At 33.8% G+C, this 15000-nt stretch overlaps 1 protein-coding gene across 6 annotated transcripts in view; it reads right to left on the reverse strand.

The window, feature by feature from the left end:
- LAMA2 (laminin subunit alpha 2) overlaps positions 1–15000 on the reverse strand; it is a 1406020-nt gene that overhangs the window by 198669 nt on the left and 1192351 nt on the right. For all 6 annotated transcript variants that reach the window (XM_053710700.1, XM_053710701.1, XM_053710696.1 and 3 more), the window contains one exon: positions 5734–5888. In XM_053710700.1, coding sequence (XP_053566675.1) covers positions 5734–5888 — 155 coding nt within the window. The remainder of the gene's footprint in view (positions 1–5733; positions 5889–15000) is intronic.

Here is a 15000-nt window from a genome sequence, read left to right on the forward strand (position 1 = left end):
CAAAACTGGGGAATGAGTAATAAAGGGATTATCTTTCTTTTTAAACAACAAAAATTCTGGTGTTGAGTATCCCTTTAATAGAAAACATGTAGGATACTGTAGAGATGAAGAAAAGACAGATTATTGATCTACGATATATTATAAATAGTTCAAGTTCTGTTCAATAATATTGGTAGGAATAGGTGACCTAACCAGTCAATTTAAGAAAAGTTCCTTACAGACCCGTGGTCTAAGTATGCAGAATATCAACAATGGCCCATTTGTTTTACTGGAATACGAAACTAGAAGATTTTGATAATCAAGCTACACTCCTGGAAGGTAAACTCAAAAAAAGAGGATACGAAATGAAAATGGTTAATGAAGCCAAAATGGATGCGAGAAAAAGGGGACAGAATGAATTGTTGGAGATAAAGAAAGTTAAAGACAAAACTGATGATAGATCAGATATACCATTCATCACCGATTACAGCATACATCATAGAAAATTGAGAGGAATCCTAAATAAACATTGGCACCTATTGCAATGTGATCCCTTTATTGGAAAATTACTAACAGATAAACCTAAGGTAGCTTTTAATAAAGCAAGAAATCTAAAAAGTATTTTAGCACCAAGCACTTTCACCTGAAAAAAGAGAGAACAGAGTACCGACTTGAGGGGCAATAGAGTGGAAGGTTATTTTCCATGCTTAATTTGTAAAACATGTAAATTTAGCCACAAAACAAAAAGTGTAAATTCGACTGTAGCCAATAAAGAATGTAAAATTAAAGATGTAATCAGATGCTCAGACATAAACGTGGTATATTTAATACAATGCCCATGCCAAAAACAATATTTAGGAGAGACCTCCTGCCCCTTGAAAGATAGAATTAGGGAGCACCTCTTGAACATTGAATATGATTTTGAGGGACACCTTCTCTCCAAGCGTTTTAAAGAAACCCCAAAGGGTTAAAATATTGGGGTATAAGGAAAATTAAACAAACTGGAGGGGAGGGGATCTTAACAAAAGATTATTGAAAACTGAAGCAGAACTAATATTTAATTTCAAAACATTAGACCCCCTAGAACTGAATGCAGAGTTAGATTTAAACCCATTTATTTTACTCCCACAATATGTTTTATTTCTGTAATCTAACCTTGACTAAATACATTCTTAATGCATCCTATAGATTTCCCTTCCATTTTATAATCCCATTTTAAGCCATATATTTATCATATATATCTTTAGAAACATTTTTAGAAATAATTTATAGCTCTCTACAGATATTTTAACATGTACATGGTTTTAAACTATTTTTATTTTTTTTAACTACTTTAAGGAAGATAGATGAACATAATACTAATAGAAAGTATAGTGAGGGATTTTAGAATATGTGTTCGGTTTAATTCTATTTTAGCCCATGGATTGTTTTTTGTATTATGGTTAAAAGTTAATACAAATAAGTATCTCCTAAATGTCCGCTAATTAAGATGCATTTCCTTAAGAAAGTTTGAGAACATGATATGTTAATATTTATTTATATTTATTTGTACTGTGTATAAAATGACTGTCCCTTTAAAGAAGTCAACTGTCCCTTTAAAAATATAAAACACATGAGAAGACTACACAGGCTCATCTTGAAAAAAGCTACATGCTGAAACCTGTAGATGAGCCGCCTGTGCTAGCCAGAGTAAAGTCCTGCACTTAATTGTGACGGAACAGAGGAACTTTATACTGTCAACTGCTTACCAACCCTGAAATAGATAACTCATGAGCGCTCTGAATATCTATAGATGAGAAGCACCAATTGTTAAAATATAACATACAACAGATACAAAAGTTTTGAAATACAAGCCCGATTGGAAATACCGGTAATCTGATTACCCTATTGGAGGATACTATACCCGTGACCAATAAATGTCATGGTCGGAACAGTGTCGGCGAAGGAGACGCCAAACCCGGACTTGTATTTGGATCAGAGAAAGCAGCCAAAAATTAAGCTTTCATATTCCGGTAAAACAAATGGGCCATTGTTGATATTCTGCATACTCAGATCACGGGTCTGTAAGGAACTTTTCTTAAATTGACTGGTTAGGTCATCTGTTCCTACCAATATCATTCAACAGAACTTGAACTATTTATAATATCTCGTAGATCATTAGTTGCAATATGAACAATTTTAGAAATAGTAGTAATATCCTATCCTTGTCAAAGGCTATTGAATGCAAATTAAACATTTGCTCCCACATTCTAGCACAGTAAGTATATTTGTACTGGTGTTGCATTAAAGTATAATTGCAGCCCATACTGTATTATTGCAGCTAAAGGCTTTGTTAAATCTAACGCATAAACTAAATGAAAACCGTGTTTATAGTACACACATTTTAGAAATTGCATGAATGATTTGTAACTACTATTTTGTTTATTATACTGGTATAGCTTGTAGTTTCAAAGATAATGTGCTGACATAAGTATACAATTTAGTCACTCTGTTTTGTGGGGGGAAAATGTTTTCAGCTTTAAAAATAAATAAAGATATATATATATATATATATATATATATATATATATGTATGCATTAGCAGCATGCTCAAGGTGAGTATGAACCGAGAAGTACTTCACGGGTGTAAATTGATTGGAATGCCTGCCATAGCTGATTACAGTTTAACTGCATGATATATAGGATACATATGTTTAAGACTGGAAAGGATTATTAGGGCATCTAATAAATAATAAAGCTAAAGCATATGAAACTTTTCAGAGGCTTATTTGCAACTGGCATGTGGTATGTTTGAGGATAGGCCTATAAATAACTGTAAATAATATAATTTACAGGGGGCTGATCGGCATTAAAAACCATGAGAAATGAGACTATTACTTCAGAGACAGTAAAAATGTCCTTGAGATGAAATTATTTGCAGTAATTTCTTTGATGATTTGATTATGATTTATTATGAACTTTCCCTATTAACTCATCACCTGCCAGAGAGATCATACCTAATGACATTAACCTACACAAATAAAGATTCTAAATCAGAATTATTCTTCATTTTATTAATATTCTTTCTTTGTAGCTGTCCACGTCCATTCCATTTTAGTTACAGACATTAAATATAATCACTGAGATAAATCAAATCTTTCATTCCTATATGTATGATGGTGTACCTAACACTTCTAACACAATTCAAGATGTCAGAACTCCTAAAGAACTTTTCAACGTTTTTCCATCTGCCAGATAATTATTTTTTTTGATTTGTTCCAATTTCTACAGTTCACATTTTTTTTTTAAAGTTCATGTCAAGCCTTACTGACTACTGATTAAATTCATGTACCACAACATTAACTCTTGAAAAGTGATTCCAATACTGCTGATTATTATTCATATTTTGGTTACTCATATGACTATTTTTCTAAAATAACACTTATATGACATAAATCATTTAGGGAGTCTAACTAGCAAGACATAAGCTATTTGTGCATGTTTAAAACTGACAGAGGTCTCAGCTTTCTTAATAGATTTTACAAATAATTAATGCAACTAGGTATTATTTTATATTCACCCCATTAGTGTCCTTCTCTAATTCATAACTCGTTTGCTAAGGAAAATTTTAATACAAATATAGTTACTATGTGGAAACAATGAAAACAACAACAAAAAACCCTGTGGAAAAAAACTATGACAAGCCCCTCCAACTTAAAGGGACAGTCTACACCAGAATTTGTATTGTTTAAAAAGATAGATAATCCCTTTATTACCCATTCCCTAGTTTTGCACAACCAACACAGTTATATAAATAACATTTTTACCTCTGTGATTACCTTGTATCTAAGCCTCTGCAAACTGCCCCCTTATTTCAGTTCTTTTGACAGACATCCATTTTAGCCAATTAGAGCTGGCTCACCTAAACTCCATGTGCGTGAGCACATTGTTATCTATATGACACACATGAACTAACACCCTCTAGTGGTGAAAAACTGTCAAAATACCCTGAGAGAAGAGGCGTCCTTCAAGGGCTTAGAAATTAGCATATGAACCTCCTAGGTTTAGCTTTCAACTAAGAATACCAAGAGAACAAAGCAAAATTGGTGATAAAAGTAAATTGGAAAATTGTTTAAAATGACATTCTCTATCTGAATCATGAAAGTTTATTTTGGACTAGACTGTCCCTTTAATTTTTTTTAGGGTGTTTGGAAAAAGCTCTTGAAATTAACCGATGTAGCTAAAATTTTGAGTTTGAAATGACAATAAAAACTGACATAATCAATACATTTAACTTGTAACTTTAAGCAGCAAATCAGTATGTCTGTCCCGGGACAGGCAAGGGAGTGAGCCTCATGCACACTCGTGTTATTTCCCTATTCAGTTTAAGGAAATTTACTATGAAATCTCATGAGAGTTAAGTCAAATCTCATGAGATCACAGTAAAAGAGTTCATGAACTCAGCACTGTTGATGCTGATTGACTGCAGTTCATTTCTTTTCTTTTTTTTTTTTTTTTTACCTGCAGCTGAACAGCAACTTAAAGATAACTTTTTAAACAGCACTTACTCTGCTGAGGTACAATATCTTCCTTTTTTACATAGGGATGCTTAGGTGATATCTTACTGTCAGCTTTTTACAGTTATGCTGCATCACTTTCAACTGATTTAGCATATGTGTATTATGTTCCTTTAAGTACCTTAAATTGTAATATTAACCAAAAAAGGAAGACCATAAAGTATATTACAAAGTAAAATTTCACATATACTGTACTTTATAAGTAAATTAGATTTATTTTAAACAATTAAGAGGTTTAAATAAATAAATAAATATCTATTTAAAAGTTGTTTACTGCAGCCATACAGTTGACAGTTTAAAATGAATATTAATGTAAAACAGTATATTAAAGATACAAATAAAAATAGCTTGAATAGAATTACATAGTTTGTTCTGTTAAAGTCTGACGAAATGAGGAAAGTTATAGTCAAAAAGTGAAAAAAAAAAGACAACCAGGACACAAAACAATTTTTGGAAATGTTTCTAATGTTAAACTATTATGAATATTATTAGTAACTTACCAGATTTGTCCATTCTGTATCAATTCCAGGTTACAAAATTCATTCATTTTTATTATATACTAAGAATAAGTTAGATACACTAACTATTAATCACTTTGGATTTAGCAAAAAAGGTAACAGTATAGCACATTTATGTCTTGATTAACGAAAAGTTGCCAGCCTGGAGTGAAATATCACATCAAACCTCACATGGTCAGAACTCTCTTGATTCTTTAAAAAAGGTAGTGGAACCTAGAAGTCCCAGTAAGTATTCCCGCTGCCTCCCATAGAAATAAAGATAGCCCTCTTGTAGAGATCATATCACCGGAAGAGTGAATGCGACAGAGGTCACCCAGCACTGATAACAAACTTTTTAAGCATATAGAAATCAAATAATGGTGTTTTCAGCAAACTTTAACTTGTATTTGCTTCTAGTTATATATACATGTCTTTTTTTCTATTAGCATAATAAGTGCATTGTATATTTTGTAATGATCTTGCTGGCAAAACAACATATGACTTTCCAAAATCCTGTAAAGGGCCTTGTAATACTGATATTTCTTCTTATATAATCTCTCATAAGAGAGCTTTAGCATATCAGGCCTTACTCCTACTTTTTTATAGCTGTTTTTAAAATATATTAGAAAAATTCTGTGACATGGACATGAAAAATATCCTGCTATGTTTTATTTATGTAATTAAAAAGTTGATTGTCTTACAGAATTGGCTTGCTTGCGTGCTTGATTGATCAGCTCCTTTATCTGAGAGATATTTTTCCCAAGATTTTCTTGCAACTCCTTTATAGGTTTAAGCTTGTCCAATAAACGATCTGCCTCCTTTTCAAGGGTTTTTACTTTGTCATCTGCATCTGTTACTTTTGTACAAAACAAGAGAAAATGGTAAACTTATGACATACTGCCCAGTGCACACCATATACCCTTAAAGCAAAATACAATGTATAAAACTGTATGATATGTGTAAAATTAACAATTATTGTAAGTTATTCTGTTTTATTTACACAGTAAACCATATTAATAATTTATATACCGGGCACATTAAATAAATGATGTAAACAAAATAGAACAAATATTACTATATTAATACTTAATAAAAAGGAGTTAATGTTTCACCAATGATGATAGGACTACTTATTGGTCTGATCATAAGTAAAATAGGATGAAGATTATTACAGATGAAAAAAAGGCATTGGCAGTTAGATTATTTAGCATCAGTGTTGTTTATGGCAAATTGTAGGTTTCAGCGAACTACTGAATTTAGTGACAATTTAGTTATAACTTTTTAAGCTGAGGTAAGGAGTTTAAACTTTATAATGCTTGGTATGAAAAGTCAGTGAAACGAGAGTATAAAGCAATTAAAAGAGGTGTTTCAATAGTCAAGTGGGAGTTGTTGTTTGGTTTTAGAAAGGTAAGGACTTGACACAGGTGTGTGTGGAAGGGTAAAGAGCATGGATATAGATAGTTAGTCATAGAGGCCAATTTAAAAAAGGTCTTGCGGACCTGATCCGACAGTGCGGATCAGGTCCGCAAGACATCGCTGAATGCGGACAGCAATACGCTCTCCGTATTCAGCATTGCACGAGCAGCTCACAAGAGCTGCTGCAGGGAGATGTCAATCAACCCGATCTAATGAGGTGGACAGGGTTATGGAGCAGCGGTCTTTAGACCGCTGCTCCATAACTTGCGTTCCTGGCGAGTCTGAAGACTCGCCATAAACACGGCCCTTCAAGCTCCATTCGGAGCTTGATAGATAGGCCTCATAGAGTCAAGTATGGCTTCAATTTTTTTGTCTTAAAGGGTTGGTGTGAGGATTAGATCATCTACAGTAAAGATATTTTCAGGGAACAGAGTTGTGCTTGACAAGGGAAATAGTAATAGCATCCAATAGTGGTGTTATATTTTGTAGACATTGAATAATGCCAATTGTATTCAAGGGACTGTCTAGTCAAAATAAAACTTTCATGATTTAGATAGGGCATGAAGTTTTAAACAACTTTCTGAATTACTTTGAAATCAAAATTGCTTTGTTCTCTTGGCATTCTTTATTAAAAGCTAAACCTAGGTAGGCTCATATGTTAAAGGCCGCCTCTTATCTCAGTGTATTTTTACAGTTTTTAACAGATAGACAGTGCTAGTTCAAGTGTGCCATATAGATAACATTGTGCTCCTTCCCGTGGAGTTATTTATGAGTCAGCACTGACTGGCTAAAATGCAAGTCTGGCAAAATAACTGAAATATGAGGGCAGTCTGCAGAAGCTTAGATACAAAGGGGCCGATTTACTATGCCCCAAATGGGGCTAACTCGCCCTGTTTAATCGCGAGCCTTCAGGCTCGCTGGAAACAGCAGTTAAGAAGCAGCGGTCTTAAGACCCCTGCTCCTTAACTGGATCTGGTGCCTCTGAGTGGCGTACAGCAATCAACCCAATAGAAAAACCCTTTTATTTTAGTACTGGCAGACAGTACTTAAGATGGCGGGGACAATTGTTGGGTGGGGGAGGGAAGAGAGCTGTTTGGGAGGGATAAGGGGGTGGGATGTGTTAGGTGGGAGGCTGATCTCTATACTAAAGCTAAAAGTAACCCTTCAAGCGCCCTACAAGCTACCTAATTAACACCGTCACTGCTGGGCATAATACAAGTTTGGAGCGCAGCGGCATTTAGCGGCCTTCTAATTACCAAAAAGCAATGCCAATGCCATATATGTCTGCTATTTCTGAACAAAGGGGATTCCAGAGAAGCATTTACAACCATGTGTGCCATAATTGCACAAGCTGTTTGTAAATAATTTCAGTGAGAAACCCAAAGTTAGTGAAAAAGTTAACGATTTTTTTTATTTGATCGCATTTGGCGGAGAAATGGTGGCATGAAATATATCAAAATGGGCCTAGATCAATACTTTGGGTTGTCTACTATGCTACCCTAAAGCTTAAATTAACCCTACAAGCTCCCTACAAGCTACCTAATTAACCCCTTCACTGCTGGGCCTAATAAAAATGTGGTGCTCAGCAGCATTTGGCGGCCTTCTAATTACCAAAAAGCAACGCCAAAGCTATATATGTCTGCTATTTCTTAACAAAGGGGATCACAGAGAAGCATTTACAACCATAATTGCACAAGCTGTTTGTAAATAATTTCAGTGAGAAACCTTATATTTGTGAAAAAGTTTGTGAAAAAGTGAACGATTTTTTTATTTGATCGCATATACCAAAATGGGCCTAGATCAATTCTTTGGGTTGTCTACTAAAAAAAAAATATATACATGTCAAGGGATATTCAGGGATTCCTGACAGATATCAGTGTTCCAATGTAACTATCGCTAATTTTGAAGAAAAGAATGGTTTGGAAATAGCAAAGTGCTACTTGTATTTATTGCCCTATAACTTGCAAAAAAAGCAAAGAACATGTAAACATTGGGTATTTCTAAACTTAGGACAAAATTTGGAAACTATTTAGCATGGGTGTTTTTTGCTGGTTGTAGATGTGCAACACATTTTGGGGGTCAAAGTTAGAAAAAGTGTGTTTTTTTCATCATATTTTATATATTTTTTATGGTAAATTATAAGATATGATGAAAATAATGGTATATTTAGAAAGTCCATTTAATGGCGAGAAAAACAGTATATAATATGTGTGGGTACAGTAAATGAGTAAGAGGAAAATTACAGCTAAACACAAACACAGCAGAAATGTAAAAATAGCCCTGGTCCAAAAGGGAAAGAAATTGCAAAATGGCCTTGTCCTTAAGGGGTTAACAGGATTTTGTAGAGTATCAAGTGCTTGTTTCCTAAAGGGGCATCATGTGTAGTACCCCTTGTGTCTTACAGTGTGCACTGGAAAAAAGGACAAGATGCGGCAAGATCTAAATGAGAGGGAGGCGATAGTATCCCTACACAATTTAGTCTTAGAATTGATCTTTTAGGAATGAGATTTAAAATGGATGTTTAAAAATTGGCTAATTTAAATTTTGGTTTAAACACTTGAATTTAAGTGATTATTTATATGCTGTATTTTTTTTGTACATGGTGTTTCTACCTGGGTACTACTTCTTTAACTCTTGTCTATAAAAATATCAGATTTTCAAACCAGACAATAAAAGCTTGATTCACATTTACACAAATCAGTCTTTAGAAATGAAATGCAACAGCAAATTGAAAATATTTCAGCACTGTAATTGTTTTGGGCAATTCTCAGAAAGTTTTTCAGCTCATTGTTTATAAATAATTATAGGTAAACAATGTAAAAGTTTCATTTAAAAGGGTATTCATTATGTTTTAAATAGAAATAATGTTAACAAAGAGTATAGATGCATTTAATAAACATATATTATTTTATGTGCAAAATAAGTCCTATGCAAATGTTTAAAGGATGCATCTATTGCTGGAAAAGCATGGTAGGTTTTCACAAAACATCTATTATATCCTGCTTTGATATTGTTATCTGCCATTATCATTGCTTGAAAAGAAAAATGTGTCATCTGATGCAAACAGATGCAGAATGAATATAATATCTGTGTTTGACATCTATGCCTACTACTACAGTACATACATAGAGAAGCATTATAACAATACAGCTTCTGATTTTCAATAAAAAACATTTTGCAAATGCACGTACGTTTAAATTCGTCTAGCGCATCCATTTTCTCCAAAAAGGGGCATTTTGTGTCCTATCTGCTAAACTATTATAGTAATTTTGAGCAAAGTAAAGTTGTTCTGTTCGTGTTCCTGTATTATAAACCAGAGCGCAATCAATCTGATCATAAATGTGTTTCAGCAGCCCTTCAGGTCGTATGCTAAAATAATATTTGGAACAATTCTATGCTTATATTGTTTCCTTCATTGCTGTACTGAGTTTTCATGATTAAATATGTTGCTGTAATTTTACTATATAGACAAAAGGACATAATGTCTGTTTAGGATGCTTTCATAATATGAAAAGTGCTACATTAGTTTGAAGTTTATTATTGACATAAAACAATATCTACATACAGAGTAGAAGGTTAAAGGGCCTGGTATCATTTGTTTAAGAAGCAATGTACTACTAGCTAGCTGAATTCACTGAGTGAGCAAATAAAATGAAGCATATTATGCGCAGCCACCAATCAGCAGCTTCTGAGTCTACCTAGGTATCATTTTCAACAAAGGATGTCAAGAGAGCAAATTAAATTAACTACTAATGAAGTAAATTTGAATGTTGTTTAAAATGACACGCTCTATCTGAATCAGGAACGAGAAGAGTTTGGTTTCATGTACCTTTAATATGAAATTACGGGGTGTAACGCAAGGTATCTGTTGATAATTATTGGCATGTTAATGGTTGTAGTTGAATTATTTTCCAAGATGATGCAGTCTCAGTCAGCCATTTTCATAGTTTATTTGGGCGTTTTATTCACTATCTATTTGGCAAAAAAAAAATATGGTCCTATACCTTTACATGTGCCAGTCCTGTTTGGCTGATTATTCCAAATTCTCAATGCTTAACAATACATTGACAAGACCATTTTTCACTTATCAAATTCCACAGTTTTAAGGTCTTGATAATCACAGGACAACAATTTTGAAATTATTACTGAGCACAACTAAATATTTTGGAATGTTGCAGTGTTATTCATAGTACTTTAACTACTCACTATAGGCTCGTGTCCATTGAGCCGTAATTAAAAATTCCTGTCGGAAACTATTTTGTTTATCGACTGCTTCTGATGGTGCGTTATACCTAAATATTGGCAGCAAGGGTCCGGTTGCCAAATAATTATTTTTGCATCCCATAAGAAGTATTAGAAGCCGTTAAGCGATACTAGATTTTCAATGAAAGTGCAAACCATTAATACACTGTCGGTGGCTGCGATACATTGAAAAAAAATTACACCCGGCTCAACTAGATGTAAAAGAGGAAAATTTTGCTTTTTGAGACCTATTTCCCATTGAAATTTTAAAACTTGCAAATAATGTATGTGTTTCAATGTAGAAAAAAGTTATATTATGCAATATTTATTCTTGTTCCGTGTATAGGAATAGTTGCACTTATGCTCTTATGGAAATAGTATGTATTTATATATAAAATTATATGCAAGCACATATCTACAAAATTCAATCAAGACCTATGCCTAGGGCAGAAATACACATTAAGAGGCCCATTTATCAAGCTCCATATGTAGCTTGTGAGCCCGTGTTTCTGGCGAGTCTTCAGGCTCGCCAGAAACAGCAGTTATGCAGCAGCTGTCTAAAGACCGCTGCTCCATAACCTATCCGCCTTCTCTGATGAGGCGGACAGACATCGCCACAACTCAACCCGATCGAGTATGATCGGGTTGATTGACACCACCTGCTGGCGGCTGATTGGCTGCGAATCTGCAGGGGGCGGCATTGCACCAGCAGCTCACAAGAGCTGCTGGTGCTATGCTGAATACGGAGAGCGTATTGCTCTCCGCATTCAGTGATGTCTGTCGGACCTGATCCGCACTGTCGGAATAAGGTCCAACAGACATTTGATAAATAGGCCTCTAGATATAAAAATAAAGTAAAAAATATACTTATAATAAAAAATTGTATTTGCTTATATTTAAAAAATATGTATTATAAATAAGTGTATATTTGTTTTTGTTTCTTTTTTGAGGTGATCACAAGTAAGGAGCACAGACGTTAAACGTAAATTGTATAGTGTAAGGTCGGGTTACCATAGCAACAAATTGATTTTCAAGAAATCCGACATTGGATAGAACGTTAAAGGGACACTGTATCCAAATGTTTTCTTTCATGATTCAGATAGAGCATGACATTTTAAGCAACTTTCTAATTTACTCCTATTATCAAATTTTCTTCATTCTCTTGGTATCTTTATTTTAAATGCAAGAATGTAAGTTCAGATGCCGGCCCGTTTTTGGTGAACAACCTGGGTTGTCCTTGCTGATTGGTGGATACATTCATCCACCAATAAAAAAGTGCTGTCCAGAGTTCTGAACCCCAAAAAAAGCTTAGATGCCTTCTTCTTCAAATAAAGATAGCAAGAAAACGAAGAAAAATTGATAATAGGAGTAAATTAGAAAGTTGCTTAAAATTGCATGCTCTATCTGAATCACGAAAGAAAAAAATTTGGGTTCAGTGTCCCTTTAACTTACACCTACACTAAAAGGGCGACTGCATGTGATGTGCAAAATATTTAAATGGAAACCTGGTACTAAAATGGAGCCATAAACTACTTTTAGCTGTCGGTTACTTCCGTAGCTTACGGTTCCATTTTTCACGGCTCAATGGAAACAAGCCCTATATTGGATAATATTAGGAAGCAACATCACCAAACAGATGCAAAAGCTACCTGCTTGCTAAATAAATTAATGTAAAAAAATTAATAAGCACCTTTACCCTAATAAAAATGAGTGACATCAATAGCCTAACAAACACTCATGTCCACTATACCGATAATGCAGCTGCTCAAATGCCTTAAAAAGACCTACATACATATTGGTATGGCTTTGGAGCACCAAAAGGTAATTGCACACATATAGGGCTAGATTACAAGTGCAGCGCTATTTTATTGCGCACCTGGAAACCGGCAAATTCACCTATTTACAGGTGCGCAATAAATAACCAGCCATTTTAAGTGGCGCTCAAAAAATTAACCCGAGGTCAGACCTCTGGTTAATTTTTTAAAAGTGCCCCAATTGGCCCCAAAATACAGTGCAGAAATCTTTATTAAAAATAAAAATGGTAGCATCTTTATTTTTTAATAAAGTAACGGCACAAAACAGTTATAAGGTGCTAAAGTTGGAGGGTGTGGGGTGTTACAAAAAACAGGCACTGAAAAGTGTCTTCATGTTGCAGTCTATGGGAACAGTGTGTGTTACCTGTAAATATATATATAAGTGCTTATATACATATAAATATGTATGTGTTAATATGTGTATATACATGTATTAACACATAAATATATATGTATATAAGCATTTACATAGATATTTATACAGAATACACAGTTCCCCATAGACCGCCCCTGAACCGCTCAGTTTAACCCCTCATAACTACTTTATGTAGTCATTAATTTAAATAAAAATGCTACTCATTGTTTTATTTTAACAAACTACAATTTGGGACCATTTAGAAAATTAACCAAATATCTGATCTATGGTTAATTTTTGGAGCGCTAATATGTACAGGGATCTCGCGCTAGCAATAACCAGCCACTTGCAATGGGAGCGCAATAAATTAGCGCCCCACTTGTAATCTAGCCCAATGTAAGCTGTTGTTAAAAGGGGTGAGCCGAGCTCATGGTCAAAATGGTAGAACAAAACACTAAATGTCCAAATGAATAAAAGACCATCTTTCATAAAGTGAATGAAAAACATTTTATATAGCAGAAAATACATTTTGGCTTAACCTTCACTTACACAGGTGCATGCTCAATCCTGTTAGCAAGGTTCCTTCAGCCGTCACATAGAATTAATAGGATTTTACATATAACACTATTTTTTACTGGCACCCAGGCCCTGATTATGTTAGATCAGTAGAGAAAAGTATTGTGTTGTCTTGCATGGGTGTAATACTGTAAGTCAATGTGACCTTACAAAAAAATCTAAACCCTAATCTCATTACATGGTTTTGAAACAGAAGCAACTGCAGGAAGTTATACTGTTTAGAGATAATGTTAGCTGCTATCAAAGTGAGATCATATGTATTATTTTTACTTTTCATAATAAAATATTATTGCACTTTTTTTTTTTTAATTAACCGACTAATTTTCCTAAATTATTTGTGTACACATATGACTTTTTTACCATTTACAGTCAGTCTATGGCAGAAAAAAAGCTAATCTTTTATAGCTAATACATAAAGTATATCTATATAGACTCACACACAAACAACAGTTAGTTTGGTATATTATTGCTAGATTAAATGGTTAAACCATAAAAACAGTAAATAAGCATATGGATATATCATTAAATACATGCAAAGGTGTACAACAAAACATTAGTAATGCATATCAAAGCTTTATACATACGGATTTCTGCAGGGAAGAAAAAGGACAGAATAAAAATATTACTAAGAAATATATATACAGTGCCTATGTTAAAAAATAAAAAGAACATAAATAAACACAGATCTGTCAAAATACACTGTTCACATCAAATGGCATTATTCAGCTAATAGGCACGGGAAGAGCAATAATGAATGTGGCCAAATATACATTTGAAACTTCTCCCATTTGAACATTTAGGACTGAACGTATTAAAAGTAACAGCATATCTACGATTTCATTTGAACTTATAACAAATCAATTTAATTACAGACCATGTAATGGGTGGTGTTTCTCAGAACCATGCTAGGATTTTTTGCTACACATTCAAAGACACGTTTTGCCACTGCCGCCCCCCCAAAGAAATTATATATCCTGCCATTACCGCTTCTTAATAAAATGTTCTAATTGTGTTTTAAAGGGATATAAAACCCAACATTTTTCTTTCAGGATTCAGATTGAGAATGTAGTTTTAAATAACTTTCTAATTTACTTCTATTATCAAATTTTCTTCATGCTCTTGGTATCTTTTGTTGAAAAGCAAGATGTATGCTTAGGAGCTGGCATATTTCAGGAGCACTATATGGCAGCAGTTTTGCAAGAATGTTATCCATTTGTAAAAGCACTAGATGGCAGTACTATTTCCTTCCATGAAGTGCTCCAGATGCCTACCTAGGTATCTCTTCAACACAGAATATCATGGGAACAAAGGAAATTTGATAATAGAAGTAAATCAAATTATTGACTGTTAATCTGACTTATTCTAACTATAATAGCTATAATGGTTAATGTATGCATTACATAACATACCAAAGTGGTGGTTTTGCACAACATAGCAAATCAGTAATGGCTTTGAATAATGAATCTTACAATGGTGACAATATATAAAACACACAAACCTAGAAGCAAGATGACCTATTTTCTTTTTTACAATTACTTTGATACTAGCATGCCTAACAGGAAAAT

This window comes from Bombina bombina, chromosome 4 (assembly GCF_027579735.1).
Source record: "Bombina bombina isolate aBomBom1 chromosome 4, aBomBom1.pri, whole genome shotgun sequence".
Taxonomy (NCBI): domain Eukaryota; kingdom Metazoa; phylum Chordata; class Amphibia; order Anura; family Bombinatoridae; genus Bombina; species Bombina bombina.